At 44.0% G+C, this 18,839-nt stretch overlaps 1 protein-coding gene across 1 annotated transcript; it reads left to right on the top strand.

The window, feature by feature from the left end:
* Positions 1 to 336: 336 nt before the first annotated feature.
* LOC103641156 (probable protein phosphatase 2C 44) lies at positions 337 to 15,238 on the top strand. Its single transcript, NM_001345932.2, has 5 exons — positions 337 to 636; positions 13,295 to 13,546; positions 13,682 to 13,964; positions 14,052 to 14,206; positions 14,355 to 15,238. The coding sequence occupies exons 1-5, from the start codon at positions 490 to 492 to the stop codon at positions 14,493 to 14,495; spliced, it is 978 nt and encodes a 325-aa protein (NP_001332861.1). The 5' UTR covers positions 337 to 489; the 3' UTR covers positions 14,496 to 15,238.
* Positions 15,239 to 18,839: the final 3,601 nt, after the last annotated feature.

The raw sequence follows: 18,839 nt of genomic DNA, 5'->3' as shown, positions 1-18,839 counted from the left end.
TATAATAAATAAAATATGCTGCGTTACCTACACTTCAGTCAAGAGATATGAATAATAAAAGATTATGTCTTCGTGAAATTAATATGAAAATATTTTTTATTTGACGCGTAAAGTTACTGATTTTCCCCCTAAAATATAAACCTTTTTCATCCTAAATATAAATTTGGTTCTTTTCTTGGTCGTACAAATTTATATTTATTGTCAAATACGGAGTAGAAAATATTTATATTTTAAAAGTAAAAAATCAAGAGTTCAGCCAAATAAGAAATTATAGTATGCTCGCGGCGGCCCAAAGTGCCCATCCCGTTAACCACAAGGATCTCCGAATGAGATGGGATAAAAAAATGGCGAAATGAAATTCACGGTACCAGGGTCAACCGAGCACGGACGCGTAAAGCCAACAAGGGGGGACCGGGGGAGCACGAGGAAACCGAGGAGACTGACCCAACCCGTGCTTGCGGCGGCGCTGCGCTGGTGCCGGCCACGGCCATGATCGGCGGCGGGCGGGCAGCGGATAGCCACCCGGCGTCCTGCTCGTCCTCGTCCTCGTCTTCCTCCTCGCCGTCAGGCCCGTCGACGGGGGGCTCCCGCCTTCACCGCAGCAAGAGGCGTCCCGACATCCTCAACATGCTCATGGTAACTAAAAGAAGCTTGTCTCTGTTATTCCTTTTGCGTCTCCGGCGCCGGCAAGCCCGGCTTGGCTTGCTGCTCCAGTCCAGCCGTTGTGAGGCGACGACCTTTAACGTGCCTGCTGTTACTGTGCGTTCTTGCTGTTAATTTTGGAAAGTAGCTTTTTTCCCTAAAACGATTTAGGATAGCAGCTTTCAAAATCGTGGTGGGGCAATTTATCAGCGGGTTCCGAGCGACCGGTGCGTCCAGTAAACGGTGCAACTTTGGATTTGGACGGGGATCAATGGTAACCTGGTGTCCGGCGATCGATGAGTCCCGTGGAAGAGGAAGATGAAGAGGGTTAGATAGTTGATGCAAGTGGGATTTTTGCCCAGATGGGCAAGATGCATGTCTAGAATTTCCTGCATATGATGTTTGAAGGATATTTAGTGTCGATCACCCAGGCCAAGGAGTGCTGAAGTTAGTTTTGTATTAGTTCCAGTCCTAACTTTCTGCTACCCAGCAGCGGTTCTGAAATGGAAGCTGGAATATAGCCCTTTTAGTGCTATGCATAGATATATGACACCTCACTGAGTATCATAATGGTAAGGGCCTTTGCGGATTTCATTAATTTATGATAGGACAATTGGATTGTGACGAGTGCCACTGTTGGGGACTTGTTCTCAAATGCTAAGAATTAAGAACAAGGCAACACAAAAAATGTTAAGTGTTAAGGTCCTTCGTCCTCCATAACGATATATCCCTTCGGGATATAAAGCATCTCGGACGAAGGTTACGAAGGACATACCTTCGTAAGCATAACAACGAAGAATGAAGCATTCACATAAATCATAGAATATGAAATAGACATTTAAATATTGTCATAGAATTAACTCTACTTGTACTAATGAATATAAATGACTTTGAATTACAAATGTACCTTCGGTCCTGCGGAAGGCAAAAGTACAAGCGTGATGCGGAAGCAAATGACAAGTTCACGTGAACAGTACAGAGGTACTGTTCATCTATTTATAGGCACAGGTCGCAGCCTGTGACAAATTACAATTATGCCCCTTGCGAAAGTTTACAGCATTGACTCAGACCTATATGTATAAAAAGGTCATTCTATCTCTATGTCGGTTTAAAACGCCGAAGCTCCATGAAAAGGGACCTTCGGCCATCTCTTGGAGATGACTTCAGCCGAAGCTGCTTCTTCGTGTGAGACCTTCGGCGCACCGAAGCACGACCCCAACAGTAGCCCCTTTCGCGGTGCTAGATCGTTCTTCGTAACGAGCTTGACCCGTGAAAAAAGCCTCTTCAGCTTCGGGAAGCCGAAGGTCCAAAAAACACCTTCCCTGAGCTCGTTGCGGAGAAACGATCCGACTTCCGAGCGTGTGTCGGTCCCACCTTGCAGAGTTACTGTTTGATCCTTGCGGTCCACTGCGCAGCGGGTATGAATTACTGCGCGCCTGGTGTAACAGTTCCACCGCTTCGCCTTCCTACCTGCAGCACTATATAAACAGACAGGTAGTTGTGAAGTTACCACAGCATTCATTGCTATTTGCACTGTTTTGCTGCCGAAATTTTCTATCATAGCCGAAGCTTAAGTCCCAAAATCGAACGAAGGTGCTTCTCAACGTCCGCTTCGTCAGAAAGAAGAGCTTCGGAGAAAAGAAAAAAAAGGAAAAAGTTTTTGACTTCCCAAACTTAGAATCAAATGGCGAGAATACGATCTACTGCCAAAGTTGTACGTGAGGGAGACGAAGCCGAAGGTTCAGACACTGTGCCCATCTCCGAAGCAATGCAGCGTTCCGGTCTACTGACTACAGAAGAAATGCCTACTGCTGAAGCAGGCCCAACAACTGCCGAAGGAGAAGAAAACATTGAAGGGACTGACTCCGAAGATGACTATCACCTTGCTACGCCCAGCAAGCCCAGTCACCTGGATTTTGGGAAATCAACTGTTTCAAAAGCTGACCTTTCGAAGATGGTGAAAGCAGGTTATTTCAATGAGGACCAGAAGAAGCTACTCCGCTTCGGGGAAGAAGAAACCACCCCGAAGCCAAGGAAGGATGAGATTGTTATTTTCAAGAGTTTTTTAAAGGCTGGGCTTAGATTCCCTCTCCACGGTATTGTTGCGGAGATACTAAGGAGGTTTGGTATCTACTTTCATCAATTGACTCCTAACGCCATCGTTAGGCTCAATGTTTATATCTGGGCCCTCCGAAGCCAAGCTGTGGAACCATTTGCTGACAGCTTCTGCCGAGCTCACGAATTACATTACCAAACAAAGGCCAGAAAAGATGGGCTACATGATAATTTCGGTTGCTATAATTTTGCTTACCGGAAGACAACAAAGTGTCCTGTCATCAGCTACCGAAGCAAATGGCCAGCAGGTTGGAAATCTGAGTGGTTCTATGTAAAAGTCGATGAAGACAAAGAAAAATTGGTTCAAAGCCCTCTGGAGTTAACCTTCGGAGAGACAAGGCCACAATGCCACATTGGCGACCTAAAAGGTCCCACCTGGGCTGCTCTGGGTGAATTTGAAATTATCTCAGAACATATTGGCACCAGGGATCTAGTTCAAGAGTTCTTGGCATTCAGAGTTTTCCCTACTCTAAAAGAGTGGGAGATGCCGAAGCTGGAGGGAGAGAAGAAGAAGGGGGAGCTTGTCCGGCTTCCCTATTACTTCAAGTTCAAGAAGTTCTTCAAAAAACCCTGCAAAGAATGGTTAGAGACTGTTGAAGTGATGTGCAACGAAATCCTGGGGAACTACTCCAAAAAAGAGGATCAACTAATGACAGCAGCCTTCGGTGCCCGACCGAAACGAAGGTTGAACCGAGTGCTTGACGCCCTAGGCTTCGAATACCCAGACTATGAACAATTGAACAAGGGTGCCGAGGGCCTTAAAAGAAAAAGAATAGCCGAAACTCCGATCACGGATGAAGAAAGACCAGCAAAGGAGAAGAAAATTCTCAAAAAAGGAAAAATATCTGCTCCGAAGCGCAAATCACCCGAAGAAGAGGGGACCCCCACACCGCCTTCTACCAGCGACGTGGAGGAAATTTTAAAGGTAATGACTGAACCCATGCCTACGAAGCTAAGTCCATTAGGGCTCCAACTGACGAAGCTTTTTGAAAAGGTGGACGAGCCGGATCAATCGAAGATAAACAAACCCAAACGGCAAAGAATTATTGCGGTAACTGAGGTTATCGACAAGACGCCGCCAAGGGCATCAATCCAAAAAACGGCAGCTGCCGAAGGTACAGCAATCGTCGAAGGCGTAGCTTCGGAGGTCGCGGCTACCGAAGCCGCTACAGCCGAAGATACAAACTTAGAAACCACGATTAAGAATATCAACAAGATTTTGGAAGACATAGCTGCGGAAGAAGCTGGTGCTACTACTGAAAAAACCATGGCCACAGTGCCTGAGAAAGGAAAAGAAATAGCCGAAGACCCTTCGGACGACGAAGCCTACTCTTTCCAGAACTTAGTTGGGCAAAAACTGACGAAGGACGAAATAGAAGAACTTAAAGACTACGCCAAGTCTTGCGGCTACAAGTCAGGTGCCCTCCTATTTGGGGGTGTAGATGATGAAAAACTAGGCTGTATTCGAGACCAGACTGGAGCTAAGGTAATCGGTACTCTATCAAAGAGTATCGGTTTTCCGAAGCTAGAGACAGACATCAGCCGCTACCGACGACAACATATCGTCGGCAGCTTGTTTTATTCTAACTTCAAGGTAAACAACCTTTTTCTCTGGTTTTTATTGCCGTTAACAATGAAAATATTACTTAGCATAAGTTGTTTCTGTTCAGAGCATGCTACTGAGCAAAGCTCTGAAGATGCAACAAGACTTGGAGGACAAAAAGCACGAAGCTATAATTGAAAACTTGGAAAGCAAAATAAAAGAGCAATCTGCCATCATTGAAAAGAAAAACTTCGAGCTCCAATCGACCGAAGGCTTGCTGGCTGAAACTGAGGCTAAAATATTAGAGTTAAATTCGAAGCTTATCAATCAATCAAAACAATTTGATCAGGAGAAGCTAGAACTGAATTCGAAGCTTAAAGCCGAAGTCCAGACCAGCTCAGAATTGAAGAAAGCATTAACAAGCCTTCAAGACAAATGCTTGAACTTTGGCAATAATTGTATTGGACGATTAAAGAAGATATTTTACTCTGTTGGAGCCAGCAGTGGGAAATTTAACCCTTCGGCGGAAAATTTACCCCAGGCCTTCGATCATATTGAAGCTGAAATCGAAGAGCTTGACGAAGTTATAGCCGGACACGGCGACTTCTGTGCCTGGGTAGCTTCCCAGGGTACCGCTGCTGCATTTCTGAAAGCCGGCTGCGAACATGGAAAGGTTGTCAACAGGCCCAATTTCACCTTATCTTCATCAATCCTGGATGATATGCCCGACCTCGCCCGAAGTATCTCCAATAGATTTATAAAAATGGTATGGACAAAGGGCGGTCGAGAGAAAGCTGGAGACGAAGCCCGAAGTCATCTTAAACCAGTAAGAAATAATACTTCGTACTTACCTTTTTCTTTGCACTTGATTTTTACTCACGATTCCTTGATTCATGTAGGATGACGAAGGTGAAAATGATGCCTAAGTTATGTCGCCGAAACTGTCGCCGAAGCTGAAGCTTAATGAAGATCAGTAGAAATGTACTATAGGAAAAAACTCAGGATACTTTTGTAACAAGTTTTGTAAATACAATTGAACTGTTCTCAAGGAACTTTGTACATACCTTGTAATATATTCTTTCCCTTCGATTGAGTCGCTTTGATGTGGACGAAATCAGTATTTTGAGCCGAAGGCGAAAAAACACCTTCCCTTCTTTTCGTACACAACGAAGCCTAAACGGCCGCTTCCTCTTTTTGCCAAAGCTTTTCTTCATATAGCAAAACATAAAAAACTACTTCTTCTTTCTGCCGAAGCTTTTACATAGCAAAACATAAAAGACTACTTCCTCTTTCTGCCGAAGCTTTTACATAGCAAAACATAAAAGACTACTTCCTCTTTCTGCCGAAGCTTTTACTTTTACACAACGATTCATAAAAAACCAATTCTCTTTTTTGCCGAAGCAACCACTTTGGTACATAAATGCTATGAATGAATGCTTATGTATGCAAATGCCATGATGTAATGTAATGTGCAAATGAATGTCCGAAGCGTATATCCGAAGCCACACTCATCCATCATTTTCTTAGGAGCAAAACACACGTCAGCTCTGCATTCCCTTAGGAACGACTTTGGAGCATCTTTGCCTTTTACTTAGGCAGTATCAGCGTTGACTTTTCGCTGTAAGCTCTGCATCCCCCTAGGGACGTCTTTGGAGCTTCTTCGTCTTTTACTTAGACGGTATAAGCTCTGCATTCCCTTAGGAACGACTTTGGAGCTTCTTCGCCTTTTACTTTCGGCGGAATCAGCGTTGACTTTTCGCTGTGAGCTCTGCATCCCCTTAGGGACGTCTTTGGAGCTTCTTCTCTTTTTTAGTTTCGGCACTCGATGGTGCGCTCTCAGCTTTTACATTTACATTCTTTGGGGGATTTTGCTCTTATAAAACTAAAAAGGAAATTACATAAGATGGCCCCATTAAAAACCTTTCTCCCCCTTTAGAAAGGAAAAGGGTGCCATGAAAAAGAAAAGAAAAGTCAAAATTACATCGAGTTATACATAAAACCGCCGAAGCTCATCCGCATTCCAAGATCTTGGAATTTCATTGCCATCCATGTCCTTCAGTCTGTACGAACCAGGCCTTGACGAAGATGCTACTAAGAAAGGCCCTTCCCATTTCAGTTGCAATTTGCCCACTGTATCCGGATTGGCCACTCTCCGAAGCACCAAGTGTCCTGGCTCAATATTTTTTAGCCGGACCTTTCTATCTCGCCATTTAACTGTTTCAGCCTGGTACTTATTGATATTCTCCACGGCCTGAAGCCTGATCCCTTCTAAAGCATCTTTTTCCACGAGACAAGTATCTTCGGGACCTGATTCTGCCGAAGCTACCACTCTTATTGATCCAGCTTTGGCTTCTTCCGGGGTTATTGCTTCGTCACCAAATAACAACTTAAATGGGGTAAAGCCTGTAGATCTTGATGTTGTTGTGTTATGGCTCCATACCACTTTGGTAAGCTGATCTGGCCACTTTCCCCTTGGTTGATTAAAGATTAGCTTCATTATTCCTGTCATTATGATGCCGTTGGCCCTTTCAACAAGCCCATTCGACTCCGGGTGCCTGACTGACGCAAAGTGGATCTTCGTGCCAATTCGATCACAAAAATTTCTGAATTCTTCGGAGTCAAATTGTGTTCCATTATCTACAGTTATGGCCTTCGGCACTCCGAAGCGACAGACAATATTCTGCCAGAAAAATTTTTGGACAGCGGCCGAAGTTATTGTAGCTAATGGCTTCGCCTCAATCCACTTGGAAAAATATTCCACAGCAACTACAACATATTTCAGATTGCCTTGAGCCGGTGGTAATGGGCCCAGCAAATCGAGGCCCCACCTTTGCAATGGCCAGATGGGTTGTATTAGCTGTGTCAAAGACGAAGGTTGTTTTTGATCTCTTGCACATTTCTGACAACCTTCGCACTTTTGAACTAACTCAGCTGCATCCGAAGCTGCCTTCGGCCAATAAAATCCTTGACGGAACACTTTTCCAAGTAACGGCCTGGATCCGATGTGGGATCCACAAAGGCCTGCATGTATCTCCTTCATCAACTCTATACCTTCGGCTCTAGACAAGCACTTGAGCAGCGGGGCACAAACTCCATGCTTGTATAACTCCCCTTCTATAATGATATACGGACGAGCTCTTGCCTCTATTCTTTTATTATAAGCTTCGTCATCTGATAGGAAGTTGCCCTGAAGGTAAGAAATTATTTCAGTTCTCCAATCTTCACTGTACACAGGAGAAATAGTAAGAACTGCTCTTTCAAGTAACTCCACTGAAGGTGCCTTTATTGTTTCGAAGAATACATCCGAAGGTAGCGGCAGCCCCTGTGCTGCAGACCTGGCTAACAAATCAGCATGTTCATTTTGCCCTCGAGGGATATTCTTAACAGAAAATCCTTCGAAGGAAGCTTCGATCCTTCGGACTGTGTCTAGATATTTTTCAAGCTTCGGGTCTTTAGCCTTGCAACTTTTGTCAATATGACCCGAAACAATCTGAGAATCAGTTTTAAGGATCGCCCTCCTGATCCCCATCGCCTTTAGTTTCCGAAGACCCAGGAGCAAGGCTTCGTACTCAGCAATATTATTTGTGCAGCTGAAGTCCAGTCTTGCTGCATAGCAAGTTTTAACCTTGGACGGTGAAACCAAAACAGCAGCTGCTCCTGCTCCGAAGGTTCCCCAGGAGCCATCACAAAACACTGTCCATGCTTCGGCATCTTTATTCGCTTCTTCGCCCTGAGCCCCTGGCGTCCAGTCGGCAATAAAATCTGCCAATGCTTGAGACTGGATCGAGGATCTGTGCACATAATCAATGTAAAATTCATTAAGCTCCGCAGCCCATTTTCCAATTCGGCCAGTAGCTTCTTTATTTCTCATGATATCTTTCAACGGCTGCGAAGAAGGAACAATAATATTATATGCCTGAAAATAATGCCGAAGCTTCCTGGATGCCATTAGGACGGCATACAACACCTTCTCCAGTTCTGTATAATTTTTCTTTGAGACACTAAGGACCTCAGATACAAAATATACTGGGACCTGCTTCTTGATTTGTCCATCAAACTTCTCCTGCACAAGTGCCGCACTTACTGCTGAGTGCGAAGCTGCCACATACAACAACAGAGGAGCCCCTGGCATTGGTGGAGTTAATGTTGTTAGATCTATCAGGTATTGCTTGAGTTCTTCGAAAGCTTTTTGCTGAGCTGGGCCCCATTGAAAGACTTCAGCTGATTTTAGCACCTCGAAGAAGGGTAGATTTCTTTCCGCTGATCTGGATATAAATCTGTTAAGAGATGCCAGTCTTCCTGTCAATCTTTGGGCCCCCTTTCTTGTGGTTGGTGGCTCCATTCGAAGTATAGCTTCGATTTTATTTGGATTAGCTTCAATTCCCTTTGTTGAAACCAAGCATCCAAGGAACTTACCCTTCTTTACTCCGAAGACACATTTTTCTGGATTCAGCTTCAGACCAGCTTTTCTGAAACTGGCGAAGGTCTCCTGCAGATCAGCAATATGGTCTTCTTGCTTCGTGCTTTTTACAATAATGTCGTCAACATAGGTCAACACATTTCTGCCTATCTGAGATTGGAGAACCTTCGCGGTCATCCTGCTGAAACTCCCTCCAGCATTCTTAAGCCCCTCAGGCATCCGAAGATAGCAATATGTACCACTTGGGGTTATGAAACTAGTCTTCGGCTCATCCTCCTTTTTCATCCAGATTTGATGATAGCCTGAGTAACAATCCAGGAGACTCATGAGTTCCGAAGAAGCTGCTGCATCAACTAAAGAGTCTATCCTTGGCAGCGGGAACTCATCCTTCGGACAAGCCTTGTTGAGATCTGTGAAATCAATACACATTCTCCACTTTCCATTGGCCTTCTTCACCATAACAGTGTTAGCTAGCCATTCTGGATACTTCACTTCTCTGATAACTCCTGCACTTAGGAGTCTTTTTACTTCGTTGCGAGCCCCTTCGGCCTTGTCATCAGACATTTTCCGAAGCCTCTGCTTGCGGGGTCTGAAGGATGGGTCAATATTGAGCGAATGTTCAATAACATCCCGATTCACTCCACAAAGATCATTGGCTGACCATGCAAAAACATCTTTATTGTTGAATAAAAACCTTATCAAGGTTTTCTCTTGATCTTCAGATAATTGCGAGCCCAATAGCACCTTCTGCTCTGCTATATCCTCACACAGCAGCATGGGCTTCGGCTGATCAGCCGAAGCTGCTTTTTCCCTCCTGAACTTGTACTGTTCACAAGCTTCAGCTCCATCTATATTATGGATTGCCTTGGAATCAGTCCAGCTTCCTTCGGCCCTTCTGGCAGCTTCCTGACTCCCATGAATAGCAATAGGCCCTTGGTCCGAAGGTATCTTCATGCAGAGATAAGCTGGGTGAAGAATTGCTTCAAAAGCATTTAGGGTACCACGACCAATGATGGCGTTGTAGGGGTATTCCATGTCAACAATATCAAACACAATTTGCTCAGTCCTTGTGTTATTAACAAATCCGAAGGTTACCGGCATGGTAATCTTCCCGAGTGCCACAATCTGCCGCCCTCCGAAGCCACAAAGAGGGTGCGTAGCATCATGAATCTTGTCTTCAGGCTCTTGCATCTGTCTGAAGGCTTTGGCAAATATAATGTCAGCTGCACTGCCTGTGTCAACTAGGACATTGTGAACCAGAAACCCTTTGATCACACAAGAAATGACCATAGCATCATTGTGGGGATAGTCCTTGAGCTGAAGATCTTCCTGAGAGAAGGTAATTGGAATGTGAGACCATTTTGACTTAATGAAGGGTCCCTGCACTCCAACATGCTGCACCCTTCTCTGAGCCTCCTTCTTCTGCTTTTTGTTAGCTGGCTCTGAGCAAGAACCGCCTGTTATCGGGAGCACCAGCTTCGAAGCCGAAGCAGCTCCAGCTTGAGTGTTGAACGAAGCCATCAGCTCAGAAAGGTGGAAGTGGGTTGACCGGAGGTGGGCGCCAATGTTGGGGACTTGTTCTCAAATGCTAAGAATTAAGAACAAGGCAACACAAAAAATGTTAAGTGTTAAGGTCCTTCGTCCTCCATAACGATATATCCCTTCGGGATATAAAGCATCTCGGACGAAGGTTACGAAGGACATACCTTCGTAAGCATAACAACGAAGAATGAAGCATTCACATAAATCATAGAATATGAAATAGACATTTAAATATTGTCATAGAATTAACTCTACTTGTACTAATGAATATAAATGACTTTGAATTACAAATGTACCTTCGGTCCTGCGGAAGGCAAAAGTACAAGCGTGATGCGGAAGCAAATGACAAGTTCACGTGAACAGTACAGAGGTACTGTTCATCTATTTATAGGCACAGGTCGCAGCCTGTGACAAATTACAATTATGCCCCTTGCGAAAGTTTACAGCATTGACTCAGACCTATATGTATAAAAAGGTCATTCTATCTCTATGTCGGTTTAAAACGCCGAAGCTCCATGAAAAGGGACCTTCGGCCATCTCTTGGAGATGACTTCAGCCGAAGCTGCTTCTTCGTGTGAGACCTTCGGCGCACCGAAGCACGACCCCAACAGTCACGAAATGTTAGTTAAGGTTATGATGAATGACTAAGTATGTAGAGATTAGGGCATCTATGTAGTGATCTCCTTGTTAAGTGTTGCCTACATATGGAACTAGGGAAATTTCCACAAGGCCATCTGTTTTTTGACCATGCCAGTCCTTTTTTCTCCAGTTATAGATTATTGAATGGAACTTGTACTCCAGTAGTGTGCTCTCTTTTTGGCATATTCCTTTGGTTATATCATGGACCTTTAATGGGGTGGATTGCATTAGAAGTTCTTACTATTCTGAAACTTGCAGCTCCCATTTTCCATTTTGTCCAACTATTACCAGACCTACCTTGGACGATATCTTCAATGATTTGCCTTTCCTGCCAACTCCATCTAGCTCCTTCTCCAAAACTAGTGATGCATGACCTTATTAGTGGCTGAACTACTGCTTGGAGGTCGGAGTAGGGGGACTGGTTGGATAGGACTGCTAGGTGGAGGTTTACCACTGGTAGATGGTGATGAAGATATAATGATGAAGATTGCAATTTTGCAGCATGAAAGAAGTGAAGACTTGTTTTGGGTGGTGGGGGTATAACGGTGAAAAAAAATCACTTTACAATGAGGATGGTAGCAGAGTGAGCCCTTGACAGTGATATGTGATACAAAGTGGCTAGCTAGAGGAACGATGGCAAAGAGGTGAGGCTACTTTGCCCTCGAAGGAGGCTCTGAATGGCCGATTCAGTTGCAGCCTAGTGTCTTTTAGGGGACCTTGCCCCTTCTTGTTCGTATGACTCTTTTCATCTTAATTGAAAGGCAGAGCTACCGCCGTATAAAAAGGACGGACCAAGTGATGGCGGCTTCCACTGAGTGTGGTCTCGGGAAGAAATAACTGAGGCAGGCTTTACCCCTGCATTTTTTGGCAGAGAGGTAGAGCTCCTGGCATTTTAGGCCTTTTTTGGCAGGGCTTCTCCCCAACAGCTTCTTGTGCGGCTTCGCTATTTTTTCATAAGCCGTACCAAACGATGTTTTTACATATGGTTTTAGGTGGAAAGCACTTTTTTGTTTTCTATTGGATAGGTGAAGCCAAAAAAGTGGTTTACCCAACTTTGGCTCCTGTAGTTTTTGCAAAAGACCCTTCCACCAATCCCATCTCTTCTCCACACATCACCGCTGCTGCTCATGAGGCACCACCGCGCGCGCCGCCTTCTTCCCGACTGCCTTGGTAAGGTCCCCGACGACCATGGTTCCCTCCGGCATGTCCTGCATGACATCATGCCCTAATGCTGTTCTAGATGATGTGGAGTGGCTATTCGCGTACACCGGCGCGCGCGATAGGGCTCCGCGACAACGTGTGCCACCTAGTACGACAGCGACGACGCGCGCCACTTGGTATGGCAGCGACGACGACGTGTGTGGGTACGAGACACTTGTAGACATTGTTGGAATATAATATAAGTGCATTGCCCACCTCCTCTCATCAGCTTAAGCTTTTGGGTTGGATTGGTTGGTGCATCCAACTTAATATGGTATCAGAACCAGAGGTCTCGAGTTCGAATACTGGTTAGGGCAATTAAAATAAAATAATTGTAGCTCGCTCCTATTCCACGTCTGAGACACAAGAGAGTCTTGACGTGAGGGGGAGTGTTGGAATATAATATAAGTGAATTGCCCACCTCATCTCATCAACTTAAGCTTTTGGATTGGATTGGTTGGTGCATGCAATTTAATAGACATGGTGCCAACGATGGCGCGCGTGGGCCTTGTGAGCCTTGTGCTATTCAAGTTCGGCGAGGCCTATGGTGACTGCTACAAGGTCCGGTGCCTTCACAAAATTGCCAAATAATTTTTTGTAATGGTTTTGGCTTCTCTAGAAAAGCTGCTTAGACTGAGAAGTCAATGTCAAAGCTATTTTTGAAAAAACCAAAGTCTAGCCAACGAGGGGCTTACGTTAAAAAAAATGCTGATTAAGTGGAGATTAGGGATAACTCTTTGCATGCCTTCACTAAACATGCAATGCTCTTTATAATGAGCTGGACTCCTAAGTCCTAACAAATTGTGCTAACCTGGAAACAGAAAATTAATCCTCCAACTGAATAGCTAACAAGCCAAATGACTAACAAAATAAGGAAGGAAATAAATAATCAGCCTGGTTTTGGCCATGCCTTGTGTTTGTGATCTTGTTTCTTCTTCTTGCGTGTGTATTCCCCCACAAAAGCATCCACAACGTAGGTGGTGCAACATTAGCATTTCAAATACGAATAAGAAAGTCAGTTTCATCAAGCCGTTTTGCATTGTAAACTTCATTGTATCGTAAATAGTAGCCTCATGATGATTTTGATTGAATATCCTTTTCTTTTGTTATGCCAATGCTTTAACAAGTGCTAGTGTTTTTAAATAGATCTAATGTTGCAACTTTTTTCTTCCATTTCTATATGTACTGTAAAGAGTGCAGCATGTCTCAGTTCATCATCTTCTGATACTGGAAAAGGACAAAGCAAGTTTTCAAGCAACAAAGTAACACACGGATTTCACTTAGTGGAAGGAAGATCTGGCCATGATATGGAAGACTACCATGTAGCAGAGTATAGATATGAAAATGATCACGAACTTGGTCTTTTTGCTATTTATGATGGACATCTGGGAGATAGTGTGGCCAGTTATTTGAAAGCTAATCTTTTTGACAACATACTGAAAGAGGTAAGCTTTACACTTGTTCCATACTTTCTGTGTAAAACATGAGATGTACAAATGAAGCTTCATTTTAATGGAATCTTAATTACATTGTTTCCTCTACAAAAATGCTCATCCAGTTTCCTTTTATGGTGTTTGCAGCCTCTCTTTTGGTCAGACCCTCAAGAAGCAATTAAAAACGCATACAGCTCTACAAACAAATATATTCTGGAAAACACTAGGCAACTAGGACCAGGGGGGTCAACAGCAGTCACTGCTATTGTAGTTGATGGTACAGATATGTGGATTGCAAATATAGGTGATTCAAGAGCTGTTTTGTCTGAAACTGGTACTGCCAGCCAGGTTACTGTTGATCACGAACCTCATACCACTAATGAACGAAAGAGGATAGAAGAAAAAGGTGGTTTTGTCTCTACGTTCCCCGGTAAGCATCTAGTTGCCTAGCTCTCAGGTCATTGTTCTCTCCAATAGCTATGGAATTTGTCCCAATGCATTTTCTAGTTGCTGATAGGTGACGTTCCTCGTGTAAACGGCCAACTTGCGGTTGCAAGAGCATTTGGTGATCAGAGCCTCAAGGCACACTTGAGCTCAGAGCCTGATGTTAAGCATATAAAGATAAATTCAAGCACAGAGTTTGTCATACTTGCCAGTGACGGGTTATGGAAGGTATGTGTCTTCCTTGCGTATTTCACTTTACGTTGCCGTCGCCTTCCCTATATAGTTCAAGATTTCGATATCCAATCTGAATCGTTTTCTCTTAGTTCTCTCTTTTCTCGTTGTTCATATTCACTCTTTTACCCTGTTTCTGGTGAAGGTAATGAAGAACCAGGAAGCCGTTGATCTGGTGAAGTCAACCAAGGACCCGCAAACAGCGGCGAAGCGACTGACGTCCGAGGCCCTGGGAAGGATGAGCAAGGACGATATCTCATGCATTGTCATCCGTTTTCGATGCTGACTCTTGGGTAATCCAGCTCATCCATTGCCCTAAGCTGCCTGTGTGCATCAGCAGAACTGTTTCCTCCGTATCGTAGCTGGTAGCGTCTGGATCTGTTTGCAGCTCAGGATCAGATTGGTGATTGGACTGGACAGGTTATTGACCAAAGAATAGAAGAATGCTGGGTTTGGGTGTTTTCAGCGTCTGCAGGCTGTTCTTTTTTTCTTCTTCTGTGCATATATACACGTTGGAATCAAATATATACCGTCGGACTGGAGCCAAGAAAAACCATATATATACCGCCCCAAGATGCAAAGATGATACAGATTATGTAAGCTTGTAGACATGTAGTAGTTGGATTATGGCTTTTAGTGACTCGTGTGTGTGGTGTGAATTCCTGTGTGTATTGAAGATAAAGTTCCGTTGCCATTCACGTACGGAACCAGCGATATGCTATGAACGGGATCAACTTCAAATAACATTCGTCTCTCCTTTATAAAACAAGAACTCTATCAGAAATTGCATACTGCCGTCGCGTATCCAGTGGCAACAGAAAGCTGGATAGCAGGGTTGAAGGTTGAAAGTTTTCTTTTTTTGTTTGATAAGTGCTAGCACGAGACTGATTCTTACAAACAAAGTGACATGTTTGAGGAACAGCAGACTGGCGAGCCTGTTTGGCTAGTCTATCTGCTATCTTGTTGCGTTGCACTGGAATCTTGTAAAAAGCAACATTCTGATTTGATGTATCTGAGCAACATTATGGTACCTGTAGGTTTTGTACATGCATGTATGCCAATGCCAGATGGCGTGGATGCCTGAATTTGCCGCTCTGGAGGAATTGAGGCATGAGTGGTAGAAGGTTGTTCCAAAGATCTGCCACCACTCTAGGAATAGGGTGGCTAGTGACCGGTAGATTCAGGTGGAAGTGAATTTGGTTCCAGATGGGTGCACCAATGTAATACCCAAATTCTAAATAACGAGAATAGAGTTGAGCTCTATATTCATGTGACTTCTATTTATTAGCACATGTAAACACTCACATCTAAAAGTGAATAATTAACAAATGACACATGACTAACTTGTGCATCATATTGGAGTTTATTTGGTTGTGCATTTAATAATAATAGTAATCATAGTGACAGAAATAAATTAATATCCAAATTGGGGATTTAATACCTGATTTGAGTAAATAGAAATGAGAAATGGCAAAGAGAAGAGGAAGAGGGAGAAAATACTATATACAGAAAATAAATATATAAATAAATATATATTCTTCTTACACTAGAATTTGAATTTGTACATTTAGCTAAAATGTGAAACTCATAACAAAATTTGAATTCAAATTTGAAATCAAGAAAATGAAAAGGAAAAGAAATCAGAAATTGTAAAAGAAAAAGAGAAAAAGACCTGGTTTGGGCCGCGGGTACCATTTTCGGCCCAGGAACTCGTCACCATAGTTGCGCGGCCCATAGCTGAGTGACGGCGCCGACTTGTGGGGCCCACGGGTTAGCCATAGTTGCGCGTGGGCTGTGGGGATCTGGCTGACGTCGGGGCCCCGCGACTTAGTCTCAATCAGTTCCTCCTCACCTTCGTGTTTGGCTCACTGCCGTTGGGACCCACTCACCAGTGCCCCACTCGCCGGCCTAACCGTCTGCGCGGATCGCGCGGCGATTACCGCGGTGGCAGCTGGCCACCCCACGATCCCTAGCCTCGGCTGTTATATGGAGGGTGATGCGCGACCAACCCCTCCCCTTGCCCTCGCTCGCCACCAACTGTGAAATTCGTGATACCTCGTCGCAACCGGTTGCCTGACTGGTGCGCCAGGATTGGCCATCGTCACCTAGTGTCGTGTCGATGTCCTGGGATCGAGAAGGTGTGGCGAGGTGTTCGCTGAACCGTGTGGAATCCATACACGCGCTCAGACCGAGACTAGCACCAGAACGGCGGGAATTGCTCGCCGGCCCTCACCTTCCGCCGTGAAGCCGCCCCGCTCCATGGGCAGACTCGTCACCAAACCAATCGTGAGTACAAACCTTCTGCCTGGATCCACCGTCGTCCTAGCTCCGTTTAGCACCTAGCGTCTCGGACAATCGTGCACCCGTATTCTAGCCATGGAGCGCCACCGCGGCCTCACTTTTAGTCGCTGACGTTCATCCGGAGGAGGAAGACACGATCTGGCCGTCGATCCGCAGTCGGGCGGCTAGGATTAGATGTTAACATACCCTTTCGTATTGTTGATGTTGAGTCGTCGATCCTTGGATCAACGGCGCGGATGTCAAGTTGTACCCACCCGCTGCGTTAAATCAGGACCGCGGTTATAGAATCGTGCGGTGGTAGTCGCACGTCAGATCGACCCTAAGCCAATCTAATCTAGGCCCTCGAAACAAGATTCAATAGTCGAGATTCCACCATACCCCTTCACCGAGCACATTTTATATAAGAGACCCTGTATTTTTACTAATTCAACCTGCAGTCCACGACAGTTGCGTTCTAAGTCTGGGGACTTTTACGGAGTAGCCCCTGAGTTTTCTGTTAATGGTGCGCTCGGTCCAGAGAACAGAAAATCAAATGAATTCATTTAAAAAATACCTTTTGTGTAAAAATAATTGCAGGAACTTAATTAATTCATAGAAAATTCATTTTTACTCTTTTAATCCATTCCATTTCCTATAATTTTGTATTAATATTGTTTATCACTTAGTAACACTATTTTAGCATGAAACCGGTATTAATATTGACCACTTAACAATTTTCATACCAAACACATAAAACCTTTGGGAAATCATAACTTGAGATTCGTAACCCTGAATTTAGTGTTCTTGTTCCTACGATCTCGTTTCGATGCGTAGATTATTATTATGTATTCTGTATTCATGTTTGGTGTGATGTTAATTTCTCTCTGGTACCATCTTTGCTTGTATTTTGGCGAGTAGATGAGCCAGTGGCCGAGGATTCAGGTGTTCAGCAGTTGTTGAGCAGGAGCTCATTGAAGGTAAGTTGTGCCCTTGACCACTTTTTACCCAATAATGTTCTCTATAATCATTTTATCATGCATAAGCTTAATTTTTATGGGACCCAATAGGTCACCCTAGTTTGGTCATCTTTACATCTTGTTTACCCGTGAACTTTTGGGTAGTCTTTGCTATTGCTATATATGGTTTTGGGTGTTGAGATAACTATTACACATGGTCATTCTTTATTATTGTTCTATTTCTATTCATGATAAGACTATTATGTTAATTGGAACATGGAGCTTAACTTGAGAAACATGTGCCACCACAATGGTGGAATGGGACGCCCTTGGCTGACTAACTAGGAAAGCTAGTATAGGACTAGCTTACCCGAAAGGGAAAAGGGCAGTAGGGGAGTAGGCGTGTAGGGAGGTTCTTAGGTTGATTTTGCTGCGATAGTGGTCAGATGGGGGATTCCTGCATTGCTCTTCCTAGAAACTGTAGCAGGTTTTCTAAAGCTAGTGGAACTTTGTAAAAGCCTCGTAGTGGATCCCTAACCATTCACCTAGTAAGTGTCTAAGGGCCTTGCAAACCCTGGCTAGACAGGATACACGACTTGTGGGTACAGGGTACAACCTCTACAGAGTGTAAAACTGGTGTACTAGTCATGCTCGTGGTCATGGACAGCTTAGGACTCTCGCATGATTAATTATGGAATTTAATTCAATTTGTCATTTGCATCGCATCGTGGTTTATTATTATTTTTGACCTATTATTACTCTGGTTTGGTATCTACTTACATTTAGTAACTGCTAATAAAATTTTGACCAACTTATTAAAAGCAATGATCATCTTTAACCCTCATTTGTTCATCAGCCTTACACTTCACATGAACTCCCACCTTTGGTGAGTTCATGCACATTATTCCCCACAACTTGTTGAGCTATGATCTTTTGTGAGCTCACCCTTGGGATATATAACCCCCCACAGGAGAAGAACATATGGTCCAGAAGTAGCCCTACAACGAAGAGTACGAGCTCATCTAGGTGGCGTCTCCCTGTCAGCTTTATGGCGCCAAGGATTAATGTTTAGTTTGCTTTATTAATCTCATTTATTTTTGTAAGACTTCCGCTATGTAATAATGATATTTGTGACATTTATCTCTATACACTTTGTCATTATATATGATGTTCTTCTTTGGCGCACATATGAGACGCACCCGGCTTTATTCCTTAAATCCGGGTGCGACAACCAAGGCTGGCTCTAGATGTTTGTTGACACGTTATGAATTTGGTGAATGGAATTTTAGGGTATGTTTGGTTTCTTTAGTCTGGGCTAAAGTTTATTCCCTACACTGTTTGGTTTTAAGGACAAAATATTCAGAACGTATTATATGATTCATAAAAAGACCAAA

The sequence above is a fragment of the Zea mays genome, chromosome 10, assembly GCF_902167145.1.
Source record: "Zea mays cultivar B73 chromosome 10, Zm-B73-REFERENCE-NAM-5.0, whole genome shotgun sequence".
NCBI lineage: Eukaryota > Viridiplantae > Streptophyta > Magnoliopsida > Poales > Poaceae > Zea > Zea mays.
This window is presented reverse-complemented; position numbering and strand designations above follow the sequence as displayed.